The sequence below is a fragment of the Bubalus kerabau genome, chromosome 6, assembly GCF_029407905.1.
Source record: "Bubalus kerabau isolate K-KA32 ecotype Philippines breed swamp buffalo chromosome 6, PCC_UOA_SB_1v2, whole genome shotgun sequence".
Lineage (NCBI taxonomy): Eukaryota > Metazoa > Chordata > Mammalia > Artiodactyla > Bovidae > Bubalus > Bubalus kerabau.
The window spans coordinates 114,147,132-114,170,974 of record NC_073629.1 but is presented as its reverse complement, the minus strand read 5'-3'; the positions used below and the strand labels follow the sequence as shown (position 1 = coordinate 114,170,974).

Here is a 23,843-nt window from a genome sequence, read left to right as displayed (position 1 = left end):
CCTGGATATATTCCAGTGTCTCCTGGCTCATAATCTATGGAAACTTGAATAGAATTTGTACCCTGCCGTTGTGTGAAAATTGTATAAACTTTAGGAATCAGCTAACTAAAATGGACTGGAATGGGTGAATTTAATTCAGATGACCATTATATCTACTACTGTGGGCAGGAATCCCTTAGAAGAAATGGAGTAGCCATCATGGTCAACAAAAGAGTCCGAAATGCAGTACTTGGGTGCAATCTCAAAAACGACAGAATGATCTCTGTTCATTTCCAGGGCAAACCATTCAATATCATGGCAATCCAAGTCTATGCCACAACCAGTAACGCTGAAGAAGCTGAAGTTGAACTGTTCTATGAAGACCTACAAGAGCTTTTAGAACTAACACCCCAAAAAGATGTCCTTTTCATTATAGGGGACTGGAATGCAAAAGTAGGAAGTCAAGAAACACCTGAGTTCCGTTCAGTTCAATTCAGTTCAGTCGCTCAGTCGTGTCCGACTCTTTGTGACCCCATGAACTGCAGGACGCCAGGCCTCCCTGTCCATCACCAAGTCCCAGAGTTTATTCAAACTCACGTCCATTGAGTCGGTGATGCCATCCAGCCATCTCATCCTCTGTCATCCCCTTCTCCTCCTGCCCCTAGTCCCTCCCAGCATCAGAGTCTTTTCCAATGAATCAACTCTTCACATGAGGTGGCCAAAGTACTGGAGTTTCAGCTTTAGCATCACTCCTTCCAAAGAACACCCAGGACTGATCTCCTTTAGAATGGACTGGTTGGATCTCCTTGCAGTCCAAGGGACTCTCAAGAGTCTTCTCCAACACCACAGCTCAAAAGCATCAGTTCTTCGGCGCTCAGATTTCTTCACAACTCTCACATCCATACATGACCACAGGAAAAACCATAGCCTTGACTAGATGGACCTTTGTTGGCAAAGTAATGTCTCTGCTTTTCCATATGCTATCTAGCTTGGTCATAACTTTTCTTCCAAGGAGTAAGCATCTTTTAATTTCATGGCTGCAATTCATTATAGGGGACTGGAATGCAAAAGTAGGAAATCAAGAAACACCTGGAGTAACAGGCAAATTTGGCCTTGGAATACGGAATGAAGCAGGGCAAAGGCTAATAGAGTTTTGCCAAGAGAACGCACTGGTCATAGCAAACACCCTCTTCCAACAACACAAGAGAAGACTCTACACATGGACATCACCAGATGGTCAACACCGAAATCAGATTGATTATATTCTTTGCAGCCAAAGATGGAGAAGCTCTATACAGTCAGCAAAAACAAGACCGGGAGCTGACTGTGGCTCAGATCCTGAGCTCCTTATTGCCAAATTCAGACTTAAATTGAAGAAAGTAGGGAAAACCACTAGACCATTCAGGTGTGCTGCTGCTGCTGCTAAGTCGCTTCAGTTGTGTCCAACTCTGTGCGACCCCATAGACGGCAGCCCACCAGGCTCCCCCGACCCTGGGATTCTCCAGGCAAGAACATTGGAATGGGTTGCCATTTCCTTCTCCAATGCATGAAAGTGAAAAGTGAAAGTGAAGTTGCTCAGTCGTGTCTGACTCTTAGTGATCCCATGGACTGCAGCCTACCAGGCTCCTCCGCCCATGGGATTTTCCAGGCAAGAGTACTGGAGTGAGTTGCCATTGCCTTCTCCGATTCAGGTATGCTGCTGCTACTGCTGCTAAGTCACTTCAGTCGTTTCCGACTCTGTGTGACCCCATGGACTGCAGCCTACCAGGCTCCTCCATCCATGGGATTTTCCAGGCAAGAACATTGGAGTGGGGTGCCATTGCCTTCTCCGGATTCAGGTATGACCTAAATCAAATCCCTTATGATTATACAGTGGAAGTGAGAAATAGATTTAAGGGACTAGATCTGATAGTAGAGTGCCTGATGAACTATGGACAGAGGTTCGTGACATTGTACAGGAGACAGGGATCAAGACCATTCCCAAGAAAAAGAAATGCAAAAAAGCAAAATGGCTGTCTGAGGAGGCCTTACAAATAGCTGTGAAAAAAAGAGAAGCAAAAAGCAAAGGAGAAAAGGAAAGATATAAGCATCTGAATGCAGAGTTCCAAAGAATAGCAAGGAGAGATAAGAAAGCCTTCCTCAGCAATCAATGCAAAGAAATAGAGGAAAACAACAGAATGGGAAAGACTAGAGATCTCTTCAAGAAAATTAGAAATACGAAGGGAACATTTCATGCAAAGATGGGCTAGATAAAAGACAGAAATGGTATGGACCTAACAGAAGCAGAAGATATTAAGAAGAGGTGGCAAGAATACACGAAGAACTGTACAAAAAAGATCTTCACGACCCAGATAATCACAATGGTGTGATCACTCACCTAGAGCCAGACATCCTGGAATGTGAAGTCAAGTGGGCCTTAGAAAACATAACTACGAACAAAGCTAGTGGAGGTGATGGAATTCCAGTTGAGCTATTTCAAATCCTGAAAGATGATGCTATGAAAGTGCTGCACTCAATGTGCCAGCAAATTTGGAAATCTCAGCAGTGGCCACAGGATGGGAAAAGGTCAGTTTTCATTCCAATCCCAAAGAAAGGCAATGCCAAAGAATGCTCAAACTACCACACAATTGCACTCATCTCACACGCTAGTAAAGTAATGCTCAAAATTCTCCAAGCCAGGCTTCAGCAATACGTGAACCGTGAACTTACAGATGTTCACGCTGGATTTAGAAAAGGCAGAGAGGAACCAGAGATCAAATTGCCAACATCCTCTGGATCATGGAAAAAGCAAGAGAGTTCCAGAAAACCATCTATTTCTGCTTTATTGACTATGCCAAAGCCTTTGACTGTGTAAATCACAATAAACTGGAAAATTCTTCAAGAGATGGGCATACCAGACCACCTGACCTGCCTCTTGAGAAACCTATATGCAGGTCAGGAAGCAACAGTTAGAACTGGACATGGAACAACAGACTGGTTCCAAATAGGAAAAGGAGTATGTCAAGGCTGTATATTGTCACCCTGCTTATTTAACTTCTATGCAGAATGCATCATGAGAAACGCTGGGCTGGAAGAAGCACAAGCTGGAATCAAGATTGCCGGGAGAAATATCAATAACCTCAGATATGCAGATGACACCACCCTTATGGCAGAAAGTGAAGAGGAACTAAAGAGCCTCTTGATGAAAGTGAAAGTGGAGAGTGAAAAAGTTGGCTTAAAGCTCAACATTCAGAAAATGAAGATCATGGCATCTGGTCCCATCACTTCATGGGAAATAGATGGGGAAACAGTGGAAACAGTGTCAAACTTTAGTTTTTTGGGCTCCAAAATCACTGCAGATGGTGACTGCAGCCATGAAATTAAAAGATGCTTACTCCTTGGAAGGAAAGTTATGACCAACCTAGATAGCATATTATAAAGCAATGACATTACTTTGCCAACAAAGGTCCATCTAGTCAAACCTATGGTTTTTCCAGTGGTCGTGTATGGATGTGAGAGTTGGACTGTGAAGAAAGCTGAGCGCCGAAGAATTGATGCTTTTGAACTGTGGTGTTGGAGAAGACTCTTGAGAGTCCCTTGGACTGCAAGGAGAATCAACCTGTCCATTCTAAAGGAGATCAGTCCTGGGTGTTCTTTGGAAGGAGTGATGCTAAAGCTGAAACTCCAGTACTTTGGCCACCTCATGTGAAGAGTTGACTCATTGGAAAAGGCTCTGATGCTGGGAGGGATTGGGGGCAGGAGGAGAAGGGGACGACAGAGGATGAGATGGCTGGATGGCATCACTGACTCGATGGACATGAGTTTGAGTGAACTCCAGGAGTTGGTGATGGACAGGGAGGCCTGGCGTGCTGCGATTCATGGGGTCGAAAAGAGCCGGACACGACTGAGCAACTGAACTGAACTGAACTATTTATGTTGATTGAGTTCAGAGTGATTTTCAGGTCTACTCTATCCTTCTGCTTTCCTGTCCATTCTATTAATTTTTGATTGATATTGAAATTCCAACTAAAAATCTTAATTTATCTACTTTAAAAATAATGGTGATATATGGTGGAGCTATATGTAACTTTGTTCCATATTTTCCAAGTCTTCTGTAAGTGTGTTATTATACACTCATAATTTTTAAAAAATAAAAAAGAAGGGACAAAATAGGCCCATTAAATTAAAGAATAAACAACCCTTGTGCACTTCGACTGACATCTTTTGGAAAGTCAGTTTTCTGCTGGCTATTTACAGTCTCTGCCTCCAACAGCTCTGGTAACAGCAAAGGAAAGTAAACCCTTTTCTGGGCAGCCGAGGGCACCAGCTTGATGCTATGGTTGGTAAATTTATCTCCGGCGACGATTGCACTGTTAGATAGCAGTTTCTGTGTCAACAAAGGGACCAGCCAAAAGCTGCACCTCTCAACCACAGAAAAAACAGAGGTGGTGGCACTTCCATCCCTTTCCAACATAAAACTACGTACATGGCAGCTCTGCGAAGAATAAATTTCCATTTATTATATGAATTGTTTTCAAAAATTGTGGCACATTTTATGAAAGCTGACGTGCAACCATTCAAATGAGAACTTTCCTTTGTCTAAATGTCCTTTTAACAGCACTTCGAGGATGAAAATTCTGGCTAGGCCAGCAGAGGGCGCTGTGCAAGTGCAACCAGAGGCGGAGATGCGGCGGCAGAGCTGAGCACCGCTGACTTCTTTGCCACCTACCAAAAAACCCCGGGGAGACGCGGAGGCGCGGCAACCAGCCACTTCTGCTACCTGACTTATCATCCATCCTGGGCGTTGGGGAGTGTGGGGAAAGAGTTTGCATACCAGTCTGTTTCCTGAGGCCACATGTTTAGGTTACTAGGGTGGGATTGGTGTTCGGAGAAAGTCTAAGTCGTGTTCGACTCTTTGTGACCCCACGGACTATAAAGTCCATGCAATTCTCCAGGCCAGAATACTGGAGTGGGTTGCCATTCCCTTCTCCAGCGGATCTTTCCAACCCAGGGATCGAACCCAGGTCTCCTGCATTGCAGGCAGATTCTTTACCAGCTGAGCTACCAGGGAAGCCCTGCTGTTTGGAGGAATGGTGTCAAATTAGGAGCATCGTGGGGGTGCAAGGGTGGGGGGCGGGGAGGGTCCGTCTTCCTTAGCTGGGCCACTATTTTGGATTGTGGCACGTGGGAAGCTGTCATAGAGGACGGAGACCAGAGACCAGCGGGGTCAATGCACGTGCTTCAGCTGGTTCAGAGGGGTGTGGCCAAAGTGGGTATGTTCCATTAAAGGTACCAATCTGAGATTGAGACGCTGTCCAGGAGCCCCTGGGGTAGAAGCAGATCCTTGGATAAGACCGTGAAGTGAGGGAGGGAAGCCCAGTACCCTGGGAGTGGTTTCCTAGGAGTGAGGACCAAGTCCTAGGAGAGGTCAGTTTGGACCTCTCAAGTCTCTAAATGTGATGAGTTAAATGTCCCAAACGAATTTATATGGAAACACAGCACGCTAAACTTATGAGCGCTCCCAAGGGAAGAAGGGACAGAAAACTGATACTATTTGTGAAAATTGGGAAAGCTACAAACACGGTGCATAGATTCAGTGGCCACTTGCAGCAAGATGCTTGTTACAGGTGGGAATCTCCTGGGAGCAGACGGGGAGAAGGAGTTACGGTGAAGGATCTTTGCTAGGGAGTATCCTCCAGATTGCGGCTGTGCAAGGAAGGGAAAGACCAGTCCTTTTCCCAGGCGAACTAATAGGATGGCCCATAAGATCGCTCTCTGTTGGCTGAAAAGACCAACCTGGAGCCCTTCAGGTTCCCACTTGGAGCCCTTATTGGATTTAAGCCTCCTTGGAGTTGCAGGATCTTGGGTGAGGGGCTCTCTACAAGAGGCAATCTTTGAAGACAGCAGCAGGTGCCCAGGAAAAACTCTCCTGGCCTCTGGGGCCTGGCGCGGAAGGGGGCAGAAGGAATTAGGCAGCATATCTCTGTGTCCATTGCAATATATTTCCTACATGAGCCCCGGATGTTCTCACTCCCCCTTCTCCCCTCATATCTGCTGGATCGCATGATAGCATGGGGGTGCAGGCTGAGAGGAGGTGAAGAGCCCCACCTAAGAGTCCTGATCGTGCTCCAAGTTCTACTTATTTTTATCCCATATTATGGTATAATCACGGAGAAGGCAATGGCAACCCACTCCAGTACTCTTGCCTGGAAAATCCCGTGGACAGAGGAGCCTGGTAGGCTGCAATCCATGGGGTCGCTAGGAGTCGGACACGACTGAGCGACTTCACTTTCACTTTGCACTTTCATGCATTGGAGAAGGAAATGGCAACCCACTCCAGTGTTCTTGCCTGGAGAATCCCAGGGACGCGGGAGCCTGGTGGGCTGCCGTCTATGGGGTCGCACAGAGTCAGACACGACTGGAGTGACTTAGCAGTAGCAGCAGCATGGTATAATCACATCAGCACAAACACATAAATACGGGCTCTGTGATGGAGCTGAATTATCCATTCTCTAGAGAAAACACTACAAAATTAATATCAATGGAGTCGAGTATGCAATAAAAACCATGTACGAAAACTATGTGCCAGGGGTTAATAAAAATACCGTATGAGAGTTTCCTGGATCATGGGACGTTTATTTTCTAAAGGCATGTCCACTCTCCTGCCTCCTTGCGTGTTTGTAATCCCGTGATGTCTTTTTCAGCTCTCGTTAACGAGGACCCGAGGCGGGAGGGACGAGGAAGCCGGCCCACCCGGCAGGGTCCATGGCCACGTTCAGGTGAAGGGCTGGTCCCCCGCAACAGGCGGCGAGTCCCAGAGCAAGTCGCTTGGACATCGGCGGTGCACGACGGGGGAAATCTTACTCGTCTGGCTCTATACTGATGAACAGGCAGAGGACTCGCCCAGGTAACACCAGGCCACCAAACTCCCAGAGAGCCGCTGCAGACCGCTTCCCACACCCCCAACCCCTCCTCCTCTCCTAACCGCTCCCGGGGCTCTCCCCGGGCAGGGCGCGGTCGGAAACGAGGGCACGGATTGGCCGGAGGGAGAGACGCCCCTGTTTGAAAGGCCCAATCAGAGGTCGGTCTTTCAAGAGACAGCCAATGGGAGACTTGAGGGGCGTGTCGGAAGGGCTATTTGAATCGCTACGCGGGCCGATGTTCCTTGTTCTGCTTCCTGCTGGGGTGGGGCTCTGGTCTGCGCGCCATGGAGGGCGAGGTCCTGGCGGAGGACGAGCTGCTGCGGAAGCTCCGGGACAGCCGCTGCCGCTTCCAGAGGCGCATGCAGCAGCTGATTGAGAAGGTGCGGCCCCTCCCGCTGGCGGGATGGAGGGGGAAGGAGGAGGGGTGGGAGGTGGAGGCAGGGACCGTGGGGCAGAGGGACTGGTCGGGGTGGGGGACCGAGGGGTTGGGGTGGGGGTTGGGGGGGGGGTGCTTCGGGGCTCCATAGACTTACAGCCTCGCGCTGGCGCCTTCTCAGCCCGGGTCAGGGGTTCCTCTCCGCCCTCCGATATAATGGGATGCCCCTTCTTCCTCTTCCGCAGTACAACCAGCCCTTCGAGGACGGCCCGGTGATTCAGATGTCTACGCTGACCTACCAGACGCCCCAGGGTACGAATCAGCACCCCCACCCCCAGCCTTTCTGAATTATTTATGGTTAAGTGTGTAACTGGAATAGTGTCTTAATAGAGTTTGGAATGCTGTCCCTGCTCTTTTGAAAATAAACCTGTTCACCTAATAAGCATTAATACATCTCTAGTTCCCTTGAACCTATCAATCACTTAAATTACTTATTTCCAATAGTTATTTATGAAGACAGAATTCCGATGACATATAGATGCATCCTGGTTAAGAATGCCCTTGTCTGGGTTTAGCATCCCGGCGGGTCATTTAATGGCCATCTCAGCCTGGGCTATTGCTTTAGCCAGGTTGTGAGTTGGTTTCTTCATCTGTAAAGTGGAAAGATAGTGGCAGTAACAACTGCTTGGCTAGATATTGTGGCATTTACAGGAGATGGAGCCTGGCACTAGTGAGCACTCTATTGACTGCTATTTGACCTGTTTAACTTGAGGTTCTGAGTACTTTGGAATTTGACCTGCATCCAAGGAGAAGGAGCCATCCTGTTTAATGCTTGATGTTGCAAACAGACTTAAATCATGGATTCTTTTGGGTAAATTTGCACTGGGTGAGGTCAGTGTCTATCATTCAGCCTTGTGCATGCGTGCTGAGTCGCTTCAGCCATGTCTGACTCTTTGAAACCCTGTGGACTGTAGCCCGCCAGGTTGCTTTGTCCATGGGATTCTCCAGGCAAGAATACTGGAGTGGGTTGCCATGCCATCCTCCAGGGGATCTTCCCGACCCAGGGATTGAACCCATGTCTCCTGTGTTGCCTGCATTGCGGGCAGATTCATTACCACTGAGCCACCCAGGAAGCCCTTCAGCCTTATTACTGACTCAATTTTACCTACTAATGAAAGCAAATCTCAGACCCAGTTCTGCTGTATACTGGACAGACAGACACAAATCAGTTCCTAATGAAGTGGAATCCTGGCTCTGCTTTCTTAGCTGGACCAGCCACACCCTAAGTGAAAAGTTTTTATAGACGGAAGCTAATGTATTCCAACGGTAAGTTTTTTTGTTCATCTGGCCTGTGTCTAACCTTAAGGCTGGACACAGGAGTATGTAGAAATCATCCCTAAGTGTGCTATCAATAGGCTTTAGTGTGTTCTCTTGACTTGTTTATGGAAGGATGGGCAGTGTCTGAAATATTTTGGTCAATCCACGAATCTTAAGCATCACTAGTTTCACCAGTGAAAACTCATTTCGGACTCCAGTTAGATAAGAACAAGAACGGTAGCCAAAGCAGGAAGCACTTTAGCATGTGGAAGACCTCCTGGAGAGCTTGTACAGATTCACTGACAGTGATGCTAAATGTGGATTCCGTGGTTCTTTGTTCCTACAACCTTCTTGCTGATGGGAGCACAGGTCCCCTGACCTGTAACTTTCCCTGAAGAGGTACTCAGGGAGTGGTCTTCCTGACTACGTGCTAGCTGACCACCCTTGCAGGGCGAATTCCTGTAATTTAAAGCAAGTTCCAATCTACACAGTAGGGTAGGCTTCTAACAGTCACAGGTTTTTGATTCTCAACAACCCTGCTGGGTAGGCACTGTTAGGATCATTGTTTCATAGAAGAGAGTCCAGCAGAGAGAAATCAAGGAACTTGCCCGTGTCACTCAGCCAAAGTAGCAAAGATTTGATTTGAGTCCAAGCATCTCTGCCAGGGGTCACTCTGTTCTGGAAAAGCCAAAAGGCATAGTAGAGAGTCACTGCCCCCGGGTTCCCAGCCGGGCCACACCATGCGGACAAATAGCCTGGGCTGGTTATTTCACTTTCTCCTTGCCTCTGTCTCCATCTATACAGTGAACCTGGTGAGTGTCTATCCAAAGGAATTAGGAGTAGCATACAAGGCATGTGTCTGTGAGTTGTGAATGCTGAATGGGGTGTACTTGGAGAAGATTTAGACTAGAGCCTGGAACAGTAAGCACCAAGTGAATTTTTGCTGCTGTTATCAACAACCATCTCAAGCCTCGCAACTCAATGATCCATTCTTTATTAATTTGAATTTACCTAGGAGCCAGTGGAGGTTTGGGGAGTATCTTGCCCAGATTCTGCTGGCTAGTGAGTGCAGGGCTCCAAAACTCAGCATTTACTCCTGTGCCTATGACTGGTTCTACAATGTGTAGGTCGCCCCAAGAAAGCACTTATTCTGTCCATGGAGTAGAAAGTTTGCCCTTGAAAAATGCCTTCAGTATCTCTCTGTGTAGTATATAGATTGCTCTCAATACATGTGTTCTGAGGATAGCGCTTGGCATACATATGTTCCTTGTTTCTGTTTCATTTCTGGCTTAATCCTGGGTTCAATGAGCTGCTCCCTAGAGGCAGGAGAGGTTTTCATTTGTGATAAATTTGTCTGGTGTGGATTTTTGAAATCTCATAGAGATGAGATTTTCCTCTTTGAGACTTTCAACCTCACGAAGATGAGAAACAAGAGAATGTCAGTAACGTGGCTTGGTTGGATCTTGGTCTTATTAGATCTTTCCTTTGCCTGTCCGTTAGGTTTTCTTTGAGTACAAATTAAGCTGAAGCTCAGTGTTCATGATGACTTAAATGGTAATTACTATTTGTTTTTTTAAGGATTGCGAATTTGGGGTGGAGGACTAGTGGAAAGAAGAAGCACAGGATACATGCAGGTATTTAATGTCAAGTTTTATTGCCAGCATGCCTTGCTGGAGAGGAAGGTTGATGTGAATAAAGGTGGAGATGAGCTGGAGCTGCACCCAGGGCCCACGGGGTGTGTTGTTCCATGGTTTCCCCACCTTGTGTTTTCAGTCTCTCACTTGTGTCCAACTCTTTGCAACCCTGTGGACTGTAGCCCGCCAGGCTCCTCCATCCATGGGGATTCTCCAGGCAAGAATACTGGAGTGGGTAGCCTATCCCTTCTCCAGGGCGACTTCCCAAACCAGGAACTGAACTGGAGTTTCCTGCATCGCAGGCAGACTCGTTTAGGGTCTGAGCCACCACGGAAGCCCCTTTCTCCTGTTAACCGCCCTGATTTCTTGTGTGTAAGGATTTACTGAGACGCGTGTCTTCTGCTGCAACTGTGATGCTTCCAGACACGGGACAGCTCCGGAAACGCCATCAGGCCCCACCTCTCCCGAGGCAAAGGCGGTGACCTCCCCAGGCGGGGTTCACAGACATCCAGGAGGTGATGCCCCAGGGCCGCCCTTAAAGGGACAGGCCTCGCCATGTTCTTACTCCTGCCCTTGCAAGGCTAGGCGGCCTAAAAGATTTTAGCCAATCCGGCATCTTGAATTCTCAAATTTCCCTAACGAGAGCCCCTCCATGGCATTAGTTATGGTTACTAGCAAGGCTTGGAGAAGGGAATGGCAATCCACTCCAGTATTCTTGCCTGGAGAATCCCATGGACAGAAGTCTGGCGGGCTACAGTCCATGGGCTCACAATGAGTTGGACACAACTGAGCGACTAATGCAACGCAATACAACTACCAAGGCTGGTGGGCAGATCAGGCTCTCGGGGGCGTGTGGGGAGTGTACAACCTCCTTGGAACTGGCCTGCTGACCACCCCGCAGGCTGAGTCCTGGTCAGGGCAGCTGACCGCCCTGTAGCTGGAGCTCAGCTGGAAGGTGGCTCCATACGCCATGGTCCCACCACACACTGAAGCTTTTAAATGAATTGTAGGTCTCACAACATGGTCAAGCCACTGTTAAGATTAAAAGTCACAGAAAGTCCCCCAGGGGCCTCTGGAATTCCCAGCTTCTACCTGAGGGTTTGGGGACCGTACTGTCCTGTTTGGTTTGGGCCCTGAGCTCACCGCCTTGCCAGGGCCGAGCTGGACCTGGTCACTCTCACTTTCCTGCTCCCATCAGTCACCATCCAAGTGGTTTCTGAGACAGCAGCCCTGGGCACCACCAGAGGAAGACAGCTCTGTTCCTTCTCCAAGGGGAAGCTCAACTATCTGCTAGGAGTCTTGAGGCCTTAGATGCTGGAATGTTCTAGAAGAGAAGCCCCCGGAAAACTGCCTTTTCTCTCATACACTAAAGGTGGGGATCGGAGGTATTTTACTTGACGGTTGATTTGAAATACATTATGTCTGAACCAAGCTTATCTTATCAAGGGCTCTCCGGTGAAGATGGATGGCAGGACAGATGGGTCCGTGCAAGTCCCAGCCGGAGATCTCGAGCTTCCCTCTTCTGACACACCAGCCGACGGTGAGTGGTCCTGGTGCTGGAAAGCTGTATTGGGGTGTGGGGGCTGATGGGGGGATGTGTCTCTGTCTGCCTCCACCTCCAAGTCTAGGCTCCTCACTATGACTTTCTCCAAGTCTATTTGAAAAACTAAAACCTTTGAAAAGTCCCTTGTGGTTCCTTTTCAACTCATCTAGGGAGCCATCTTACTCACAGTTCCATCATGCTGCTGGACACAGAAAGACTCCGGAGATGTTTGCTCATGGGTGTCATTGGTTTACCAGTATTAATCCAGATTTCAACTCCGTAAAGCCTTAGGTCCGTGAATTCCCTGGGATCCTTAAAATAATTAGGTTCTTGAGCTGAACTGTCCAGTGTGGTAACCACTAGCCACCCATGACTATTCGAATTCATTTAAAATGAAGTCAAATTTAAAATGCAGTTCCCAGACTCACTAGCCATATTCCAAGTGTTCAGCCGCCACGTGTGGCTCTCGGCTGCCATACTGGACAGCGGGGGGGACTTTTCCATCATTGCAGAAAGTTCTATTAGACGGTGCTGGCCTACAGGCACTCAGCTTTCAGGATGAGAGGCCATCGAAAGAGCAGAGGTTTTACAAAAAGCTGCTTTCCCTGGTGTCCCTGACTCGGAGCATATTCCTGTTCTGATGGCTTCCCTGTGTGGCCACAGATGACTGCGTCCCTGTTACAAGGGACCGCTTGAAGCAACAGGAGTTTTCACAGCAGTATATACTCAAGTAATGCCAAAACTATCCTTAGGAGAAAATATACATGCTTTCTTAAGACATTCTGATGGAAATTTCCTCTTTTGCTTCTAGATTCAAAAAGCAGTGATGCTGATACACCTTTCTTCCAGGAAGAAGTGATTGCTGGGAACTTAATGGTGAGCCCTGTCTTTGGTTAATGAAGGGACGGAGTTGGGGCTTGGGGACAGGTGAACATTCTCGTGACCGGCATGTTCCTCCAGGCCCGCTTCTGAGGCTCACTCTTTGCTAACGCCACCCCTCAAGTCTCAGCGCCCCCCATTCAGATCCCCTAAGGCAGCAAGTTGCCCCTTCGCAGGTTAGCACTTACGGCCCGGGATCGAGTCTATCTTACCGGGCCTTGTCAATGTTGAGTGCTGCTCTGCACACAGAACAACCCCAGCTGTGGTTCCCAGTGCGCCTTTGGCCTGGACAAACCTCGCCGTGTGGAGAGTTGGGTTCTAGGTCGGTCGTACCCTGTAGAGATGCTGTCACAGGGGAGGTGCTCTGGGAAGTGTTTCCGGGTCAGCCCTCGGGTTGGACGAGATGCACGGGACAGAATCCACCCAAGTCTCTGACCTGCCCCCCATGTCAGATGCTAGAACAGCTGGCGTGTGGTTTTCCTCTAAACTCACTCCTTTTGTAGAGGTTTCCCATGTACCCAGGTGTGACCTGTCGTGTCTAACTAGAATCGGGGGGTGGCCCTGGGTGAGGAGAGGGCTGCTTTTGGAGGTATTTTGTCGGAGTGGTAGTGAAGGGGAGTAGGCAGTCGAGGTGCCAGCCTTTCCCTGGGGTGTTAATGTTCCCCCCACACCAGCTGCAGCCCTGGCCCTGACTCCTCACCCCCACCCCCACCCCCGGTGCACAGCAGAGACCGAGGCCTCCTATTTCCAATGCACAGCAGGTGAGGGGCAGGAGAGGCCACTGTCCCTGTCCCTTGAGTAGGACAGTGAACTTCTTTTGTTGTTGTTTTTTTCCTTTCTGATTTTATATTTTGGATGCGGCACATGGGATCTTAGTTCCCTGACCAGGAATCGAACCCATACCCTGTGCAGTGGAAGCACAGAGTCTTAACCACTGGCCTGCGGGGAAGCCACTGAACTTCTTGTCTGGTAGACGCAGCAGCTGGGATTGGCCCTAGCAGTTGTGTCCAAAACTCACCTAAGATTATCGATTCTTTTTTTTTTTCTGATGCTAGTCATATTGTCAAAAACTTCTCCAAACTGGTATGTTTTGTTTTTCTATTTCCTTTTGAATTGGTCCCTCTGGGTAAATTCCCTAAAGCTGGATCCCAGGTCAGGTAGATTTTCAGAGGGGCTGGAACACTCTACTGCTAACAGCGGGAAGTGCAGAAGTGACTTTGAGGAACTGCGTGTAAACACATATGCATTGCTGACTGTGGCAGTGTGTTCCCGAGCCCCAGAGCTCAGCCATGCCCAACCGCGCTCACAGATACTGACTTCTGTCTCGGTGTCAGCCTGCAGTGCCCTGGAGCCCTTCGAAAAATGAGCTGAGAAGGAAGTACTTGACGCAAGTGGATATCCTACTGCAGGATGAAGGGTGTTTGGAGGTAATGTGTCCCTGAGTGTGTCCTCAGAGCAAACTGTAGGCTAGAGACCCAGTGAGGTGTGATTATGTCTGGTTTACTCCAGAGCCTGTAAAGACCATCTCAGTTTCCAAACTCTTTGGTTCACAGCCTCCCCGATGCCTGCTCTTCCTGAGTAGACACTCCGGGTCCCCTCAGGCAGCGGAATCGACTGCCCGCCATGTTCTGGGCTGCTTACAGGGTCCACTAGGGCCCCAGCCCTTGGGCAGAAGGTTTTGAAGCTGCACAATTCATCCCGGTTCGGTCATGCTCCGTCTGTGGTTGGGGAGCAGTTCCTGTGGGCTTGATACTGGGGGATGGGGCGGCCAGAGCTGACACTTAGCAAAGCCTTTGTTAAAGTCATTTGCTTTGGCTTCCCTGGTAGCTCAGACGGTAAAGCATCTGCCTCCAATGCGGGAGAGCTGGGTTCGATCCCTGGGTCAGGAAGATCCCCTGGAGAAGGAAATGGCAACCCACTCCAGTACTCTTGCCTGGAAATATCCCATGGACAGAGGAGCCTGGTAGGCTACAGTCTGTGGGATCGCAAAGAATCAGACACGACTGAGCGACTTTTCTGTTTTCTTTTTGTTAAAGTCATTTGCTTTGGTTTCAGTATGCTGGTTACGGAGAGGGAAAGGACACCCATGTGACCCTGGCCCCATCATTGGCCTCGCCCGCCAGACCTGCCCAGGGTAAGTGCGACATAGAAGCAGACCATTCACTTTCAGTAGCTTGACAGCGCCTTAGCTGGGCACCACCCCCCACCCCACCCCCGTGTTTGCTGGGCATGTTTCATCACCGTGAACTATCAGAGACACGTGGGCATCATAGGTGCATTATTACTAAGAAAGGAAGTCCCCTTTGTTGGCATTCTTCTATAAAACAGGCTGAACTCTGTCCCTTCTGTTTCCTTTTTTCCCCTTACTTTATTCTTCCCAACATGCTTTTCCTTCTTCTAACTTTTCCAGAATCAGTAAGAACTCATGGACTTTTTTTTAATTCACATATTGGAATCTATTGTCCATTTTCATCTCACGTTCAGCCTGGAGGAGCCCCTTCCACTCTGGCTTTGGATGCTCTGACCTGTCCCCAGGGGTTCTGAGCCCTTCATCCCCCACCCTGACTCCAGAGCGGCCTCCCTCCTCCCTGACAGTGGGCTCATTTGGTTGGTCACAAAGCACCAAGTAGCTTCAGAATCACAGCACCTGGTATCGACTCTGCTCGACAATGAGCCGAAGAAGGTTCTGGATCTCCAAGCAGCATTTTTATCCTCGGACCTTGTCCCACAGGGGGACCATGTTCAGGGTTATTTGGATTCTATTTTCTCTTCTGATGGTTGTCAGTTTGACAGAGAGATAGGGTCATTTTTCCCTCCTATGTTCATCTTTAGAGTCATCCTCATCTTTGTTGGTTTGATTTTACTTTTTTATTATATAAAACATTTAACATGATGCAAAAGTCAAAGCTGTGCGAAGAGCTGTATTCAGGAGGCCTGTGTCTTTCTCCAGCTTCCCCACTGACTCAGCTGTAAAGAATCTGCCCACTGATGCAGGAGATGTGGGTTCAGTCCCTGGGTTGGGAAGATGCCCTGGAGAAGGAAATGGCTACCCATGCCAGTATTCTTGCCTGGGAAATCCCATGGATAGAGGACTTTGGTGGGTTACAGTCCATGGGGCCACAAAGAGGCAGGCACGACTGAGTGACTAAGCAACAACAAATCCCTTCCCCACACACTCCTGTCAGCAGGCGGGGTCATTATTATCTGGTTTCTAATTAGTCTTTGACAAGGAAACCATTTCTAAACTGTCATACAGGGAAGAAAGACTCCTTTTAGGAAGGTCAATGGACAGTGAATTGTTTTGATAGCTAGAAAAAAAATTTCTGAGAAGAGTCTATTCCCAAATATTTGTGAAATTTTGTTGCTTTTGTTTTTTTTGTATTGCTTTAAAAAAAAAACCACAATGTTAGACTCCTGAAACTAACATAATGTTATATGTGAATTATATCTCAGTTAAAACTAATAACTTTTTTAAAAAACCCATGCTGGTCATGATCCAGCCTTCATTTCCCTGATCTCTGTGTGTGAAAGTGTCAGTCGCTCAGTCGTGGCCAACTCTCTGTGACCCCATGGACTATAGCCCGCCAGGCTCCTCTGTCCATGAGATTCTCCAGGCTAGAATACCGGAGTGGGTTGCCATGCCCTTCTCCACAGGATCTTGCTGACCCCAGGCTCAAACCCTGGGGTCTCCAGCATTGCAGGCAGATTCTTTGTCACGGGAGCCACCAGGGAAACTGATCTCTGCATGTGGACGGCTGTAAATGGTCATGCGGCTTTGCCTTGTGTGTGTATTTCTCCAGGATACTGCAAGGACGTCTCTGAAGACAGCCCTGGGGGTCCACTCCAGCCGCCTCCATCACCCAAGGAGGGTGACGCCTCTCACTCCTGCTCAGCAGGCCAGGCCATGATGCCGAGGGGCGACGGCATCCCCTTACAAGGGACCGGTGGAGGCAGCTTCTCAAGCAGCCCCTGCTCCGAGGCGGAGGATGTGTGCAATGCGACGCTCAGCGACCTGTACGCGGGCATGCTGCACTCCATGAGCCGGCTGCTGGGCGCCAGGCCCTCCTGCATCATCTCCACCAAGACGCTCATCGGCCAGAACTGGAGCTTCAGGCGGAGGCACCCGTGTAAGGGCAGAATGAACAGAACGAGCTGCCGAGGAGGGGGGCGCTCTCGGCGGAGCCCCCAGGAGAGACGTCCACCCTGCTCCGAGCCCCTGGAGGATGCAGGGACCTTAAGAGATCGTGGGAACTTGCCCGATGTTTCTGCGCCTAAGACGGGTTTAAAATCAGGAAGGGCTCTTCTCAAAGGAAACAAACCCCAGATCCATACATTGACTCCACCTTGGAAGGAGCTTCAGGGAATGCCCCAGAAGCATTCATCATTGACTTACTTAGACTCCAAAACGGTGTCTCCTCTTGATCAGGAAAACAGATTCGTGACCTTAAAGTGGTTGATTTCTCCTGTAAAAGTAGCTTCCAGGCCCAGAATCCTGCGGGGCCAGGCGGGGAGTCGTTTTAAGGAAATTGAGATCAAATTTGACAAGCTTCATCAGGAGTATTGCTTGAGTCCTGGGAAGCAGCTCAGCCTGACTTACCCATCTGGCTCGGCTGTGGATGTGTACCGAGGTGGTCCCACGAGCCCTGGTAGCCCCCAAGGCTTAGAAGCCCACAGGCTGAGCAGCCCTCTCTGCAAATCAAAAGCTAAGAGGTTGAGTGAGGCCTCTGAAGGCCTGGGCAGAAGATCCATCAGAGTGGGTAGCTGCCTGCCGAAGAGTGAGTCCTTCCTCTCACTTTCAAAGACCAACCCCACCTGCAGCGCGGGCCACCCAGAGCGGACTGTTGACCTTGTTTATCCAGAAAGTGATTCGGGAAAGTTTCAGGAATCGGTATCACTCAGCAAAGCCATTTCAGTACCCAGGGTACAACCTCTAGTCTTTGCCAGGGATCGCTACGATGATATTAAAGAAAAATTTGACAAGCTTCATCGGCAGTATTGCCAAAAGTCGCCTCAGCAGACACAGGCGCCTTCAGATAAAGCACGTGCGGGAGTTCGATATCAAAAAGAAGGCTTCTCAGTGAAGTTCAACCCAGACTCTGGCTGTTGGGGTCCCCCGAGCCTGTCATCCTCACCCCAGCAGAGCGTAAAAAGCCCCCTGGCTTCCAACACAGTTGGGGCCCCTCCATCCATAGACATTGCTCTTGCTGCTGGGTCGGGCCATCAGGTCCCCGCAAAGCGATGCCGATTATCAGACCCTCAGGTGTGCGGAGAGGGGGCCAGACCCTGGAGTTTCTCACCTGTGGGCAGAGCCATGCCAAGGCCCCGGGAGGAGGTCGACCCTTAAAGCCCAAATGGGAAGAGAAGAAGGTGCGTTTACCTTTGCTGAATATGGGTGTTTGACAACTCTTAGGTGTTAATTTTCCAAATGTTCTCCCAAATTCTTTTCCTTCCTCTAACATCAGCATTTTTACACATCTCCCACTGAAATGCACTTTGCGGGTATTTCTAAAAAGTGTCCCTTAAGACGCTATCCGTCCTCAGCAAACTGTCATTTCCAGCTTCTTTATCTCACACTCAGAAAATTACTGTTGGGCGTGAAACGGATCTGGGAGTTGATGCCTCTGTGCTCACTTGTCACTGCTTTGTGAGAACAGAGTAGGAGCCAGCCCGCAGAGAGCCCACAGCCTCCTGCCCTCCACATCGAAGCCCATCTGAGCCCCCACCTCGGCCTCGGTTTAGCTTGTGCAGGTCCCTTAAGCTGAAGCTTTATGCTGTCTGCACCATTTTCTCCAGAGACAAGCTGAGGAGGGGGTGGACAGGCTGCTGTGAGCTCCTAAACTCCCTCAGGTGGGCGCCACCTTCCCCAGAGAGCATTTCAGTGCATCACACGTGGGGCTCCTGACAACGCATCTGAGGCCGCGTCACTCCGCAGGCTGATGGGATCTGACTGGGTTTGGTTTGGCAGCTCCTTCCAGAACTACGATACAAACATGCTTAACTATTTTCTGTATTTTTTTCTTCTTTCAGTTCAGTTCAGTTGCTCAGCCGCGACCAACTCTGACCCACATGGACTGCAGCACACCAGGTTTCCCTGTCCATCACCAATTCCTGGAGCTTGCTTAAACTCATGTCCATCGACTCAGTGATGCCATCCAACTATCTCATCCTCTGTCATCCCTTTCTCCTCCCACCTTTGATCTTTCGCAGCATCAGGGTCTTTTCAGGGTCATGAGTCAGTTCTTCACATCAGGTGGCCAGTCTTGGAGCTTCAACTTCAGCATCAGTCCTTCCAATGAATATTTAGGACTGATTTCGATTGACTGGTTGGATCTCCTTGCAGTCCAGGGGACTCCCTACTTAATATTCTCTGCTAAATATTATATATTTATTGAGGAAAAGGACCAAATCTTCCTGAGCTGTGAACCCAAACTCCACGCACCAGGCTGTGTTGATCCCTTTTTACACCTTCTTTCTTTAAGCCCCACTTGAACCCTTTGTTTAGATAGGCTCTGTCCAATGGGCGGTGCTAGTTCGTCTTTTTATAAATAAGGAAATGTGGTCTTGTGTGTGTGTGTTCCAGCTGTGCCGGGTCTTATTTGCAGCATGAGAGTACTTACTTGCGGCACATGGAATCTTAGCGCCCCCACCAGGGATTGAACTGGGTCCCCAGCATTGGGAGTGTGGAGTCTTAGCCACCGGGCCACCAAGGAAGTCCCCAAGGAAATGTAGCGTTAACTCCTGAATCCGTACAGGCATGCATGGCTGGGCCAGGATTTGAAACCCCATGAGTCTTTTTTTTTTTTTTAATTGAAAGCCCATGGTCTTAACCGCCAGTTTGCGCTGCCTGCTTGAGGAACTACTGTTACTATTGTTCCTTTACATTCCTTCGGGTATTTATAATAACTCAAATATTCATGTATATTCAATGGAGTAAATATATCTTCCCCTGGAAAAGAGAATGGCTACCCACTCCAGGAGTCTTGTTTGGAGAATCCCATGGGCAAAGGAGCCTGGTGGGTTCCATGGTTTTGCAAAGTTGGACATGATTGAATGACTAACACAAATAAATAACAGTTAAGCTTTGGGGGGCCGGCACTGGGATTTCTAGTGAAATTGTACTGAATTTTTCCCCCTAGAGGAAAGAATGACACATCTTTCAGGATGGAGGAGACAAATGATTTCGTGTCAGAAAAACCCAAAACTGAAAATCTATTGCCAAGTTATTTTGGAGTATTCCCTCTGCACTAACTGATTTTTGTGTATTTTTTAATTCTCAAGAAAATCCGAGAACTTGCTTTACTTATCTGCCCTTCAAAGCAAATTTCAATGAAATTGGTTCCATTGACGTGACTCTGGATTTTTGGAAATTATTTGAATAAAGTTGCTCAAATAAAGTTTTTAATGTTATCGTTTACAGGCCTATTTTTCTCATATTTTCTTTGTTAAATTTACACGTGACCAGAAATCCTCCTTTACCTTTCCTATTTCCTCAGAAGTTTTTTCTGAAACCTAGTTTTAAGCCCTAGAAAGAAAGTCCAGCTGCTTAGCCTTTTAAATTCAGGCCAGCAGGACTTGGCATCTTCCATATTTGTTATTGTTACTCAGTCGCTAAGTCATGCCCACCTCTTTGCAACCCCATGGGCTGCAGCACAGCAGCCTTCCCTGTCCTCCCCCGTCTCCCAGTGGAGGTCGCTCAGTGGTGTGCAGCTCTTTGCGACCCCATGGACTATACAGTCCATAGAATTCTCCAGGCCAGAAGACTGTCTCCCAGAGTTCGCTCAAATTCATATCCATTGAGTCGGTGATGCTATCTAACCATCTCATCCCCTGCCACCCACTTCTGTTGCCTTCAATCTTTCTCCAGCATCAAGGTCTTTTCCATTGAGTCGGCTCTTTGCATCAGGTGGCCAAAGTAACGGAGCTTTAGCTTCAGCATCAGACCTTCCAATATTAGGAGGTAGCAAATTGAATCACCGGTCAACTCACCCATAAAAGCAATTCCAAACAGCTTAATATTTTTAGATGAAAACGTAAACAGTCCTGTGATGTCCCAAAACACCTGCAGCCACTTAACACCTGTGACAGCTGATGATTTTCATTAGAGCTGTTTATAATAGAGTTTATAATAGAGTATCACAGTGACTTTTTTTTAACTTGTATACCCTTTAATTTTGTTTGCTTTTTCGATAGACATAGCACTTTAAAAAGTTTAATAAATGCAAATATCCCTTTTAAAAATACTTATGTATTTATTTGGCTGCACCTGTTCTTAGTTGCAGTGTGCGGGATCTTCAGTCTTCGTTGTGGTCCGTAGGATCTACCTCCCTGACCCCAGCCCCCTGCATCAGGAGCAGAGTCTTAGCCCCTGGACCACCAGAGACATCCCAGCATTTAAAAGTTTTAATTCTTGTTTTGATTTTTTTCAGTTGTAAAGACAGTTTCTCATCTAGGTCATCATAAGATACAGACGGTTAAAATTTATTTATCTTTAATTGGCGGATCATTGCTTTACAACACTGTGCTGTTTCCTGCCTTAGCTTAGCATGAAATCAGCCACAGGTGTATGTATGCCCCTCCCTCTTGAACCTCCCTTCCACCTCCCACCCCATCCCACCCCCCTCTAGGTTATCACAGAATGTTGGATTTGAGCTCCCACATCGTATGACACATTTTCACTGGCCATCTATGGTAATGTGTGTGTTTCAATGATACTCTCTCAATCCATCCCACCCACTCCTTCCCCTCTTGTGTCCACAAGTTTCTCCTCTGTGTTTGCATCTCCATTGCTGCCCTGCAGATAAGTTCACAAGTACCATCTTTATAGGTTCCATATATATGTGTTAATATGTGGTATTTGTCTTTCTCTTTTTGACCGACTTCACACTGTATAACAGGCTCTCGGTTCATCCACCTCATTAGAACGGACTCAAATGCATTCCTTTTTATAGTTGAGTAATATTCCATCGTGTGTATGTACCACAGCTTCTTTATCCATTCATCTGTCAATGGACATCTACATTGCTTCCGTGTCCTCACTATTGTAAATAGCGCTGCAGTGAACACTGGGGTACACGTGTCCTTTTCAGGTGAGGTTTCCCAGGGTATACGCCCAGTAGTGGGATTGTTGTGTCATATGATAGTTTTATCCCTAGTATTTTAAGCAGTCTCCATACTATTCTCCATAGAGGCTATATCAAGTTGCATTTCTGCTAACAGTGCAGGAGGGTTCCCATTTTTCCACACCTTCTCCAGCATTTATTGTTTGTGGATTTTTCTGATGATGTCCATTCTGACCTGAGTGTGGTGATACCTCATTGTAGTTTTGATTTGCATTTCTTTACTAATAAGTGATGTTGAGCATCTTTTCACGTGTTTATTAGTCATCAATGGGTCTTCTTAGGAGAAATGTCTGATTAGGTCCTCTGCCCACTTTTTAATTGAGTTGTTTTCCTGGTTTTGAGCTGAAGGAGCTGCTTGTATATTCTGGAGATTAATCCTTCGTCAGTTGTTTCGTTTGCTATATTTTCTCCCATTCTGAAGGTTGTTTTTTCATCTTGTTTATAGTTTCCTTCGTTGTGCAAAAGCTTTTTAGTTTACTTAATGGACAGTAACTTTTAAATAGGAGAAGGCAATGGCACCCCACTCCAGTACTCTTGCCTGGAAAATCCCATGGACGGAGGAGCCTGGTGGGCTGCAGTCCATGGGGTCGCTAAGATTCGGACACGACTGAGCGACTTCACTTTTACTTTTCACTTTCATGCATTGGAGAAGGAAATGGCAACCCACTCCAGTGTTCTTGCCTGGAGAATCCCAGGGACGGGGGAGCCTGGTGGGCTGCCATCTATGGGGTCGCACAGAGTCAGACATGACTGAAGCAACTTAGCAGCAGCAACTTTTAAATAAAATCTTGCAAATATTCACAATACAGTGACAAAACCCATGTACCAACATCCTGAGTAAATGGTTGCTAATACGTTGCTGTGTGTAAAGGTGTTTTAAGTTGATTAAAGATTAAGTTGCACATCTTTCCTTCCCATCCCCCTACCCAAGGTGACGCTCTCCCTGTATGGATGTACCCTTTCCGCCCACATCTTTACACTGCAACGTCACCTGCGGCCATAATAAAACACCAGAGACCGGGTCCTTAAACAACAGAACTTTGCTTCTGGAGATGAAGGCTGAGATCCAGGAGCCAGCACAGTTGGGCTCTGGGAGGACCCACTTCCTGGCCTGCAGACGGCTTCCTTCTCATGTCATGTGGAGAGAGAAGGAGCTACCTAGTGTCTTTTATAAAGGGCACCAATCTTATCACGGGGGCCCCACCCTCAGGACCTCATTCAAGCCCAGTCACCTCCCAAACCAGCCTCCTACTGGCTTTTCAAGCATCCTCTTGTGACACTGTTTTTTTAATTTGCTGTATTACTGATTTGGGTATATTCTGTTTGCCAATCTGGTTATATGAACCAACCTAGTTTTATATCAATTGCAAGTAACTTCTTCCAACTGTGACTTACTTAACTTTATGATATTTTATTATACAGAAGATAAATTTATTTTAACTTTTATGTTGATATGTTATATTTTCATTTTTAGTCAAGAAATTTTTTTTTTTTTTTTTTTTGCACTGCATGGCATGAGGCTCTTAGTTCCCCAACCAGGGACAGAACATGAGCTCCCTGCAGTGGAAGCATGGAGTTTTAATCACTAAATCACCAGAGAAGTTCCAGAAGATAACTTAGAAAAGTTAATCCTTTATTTTTAACTGGTTTCTCTTATTACTTTAAAAGACATCCTACTCTACTCTCAGGATCAAAATGACTATATTGTCTTAAATTTTTGCTTTCTGAGTTTAGGTCTATAAACCATCTGGAGATGTTTTGCACAGGCATGAATGGAATTGATCAGAGACCTGACTGTGCAATCGTACGGCTTCCCCCAGGACCTATAGTGAAGGGCACATTCCTTTCCGGCTGTGTCACTGGGACTTGAGTCTTCCAGCAGCCACCATCTTCATCACTTGGCAGGAAATAACTTCACTGTCTATTCCCTGGGCATGACCAAGAGTGTGAGACCAGTCTGCCTGGAAGCCTCCAATGCAGGTTGGTTTTCTGGACGGCTTTGCAATCCTCCCACCCATGGGCCCAGGGTGGTGACCGCCTTGGGCTGTTACAGGGGGACTGGTTTGGAAATCCCACCTTCATCTGCTCTGGGGA

At 47.8% G+C, this 23,843-nt stretch overlaps 1 protein-coding gene across 2 annotated transcripts; it reads left to right on the top strand.

The window, feature by feature from the left end:
• The first annotated feature begins 7,081 nt into the window (after positions 1–7,081).
• Positions 7,082–23,175, top strand: HJURP (Holliday junction recognition protein). 2 transcript variants are annotated; one of them, XM_055586518.1, is made up of 9 exons: positions 7,082–7,261; positions 7,503–7,569; positions 10,153–10,208; positions 11,655–11,748; positions 12,563–12,627; positions 13,965–14,057; positions 14,686–14,764; positions 16,431–17,997; positions 22,681–23,175. In XM_055586518.1, exons 1-8 carry the CDS (start codon positions 7,166–7,168, stop codon positions 17,972–17,974), a joined length of 2,094 nt encoding a protein of 697 aa, XP_055442493.1. In that variant the 5' UTR covers positions 7,082–7,165; the 3' UTR covers positions 17,975–17,997; positions 22,681–23,175. The 2 variants fall into 2 exon arrangements, with proteins under 2 accessions (XP_055442493.1, XP_055442492.1); XM_055586517.1 differs by lacking the exon at positions 22,681–23,175 and adding an exon at positions 18,658–20,042.
• The last annotated feature ends 668 nt before the right edge of the window (positions 23,176–23,843 follow it).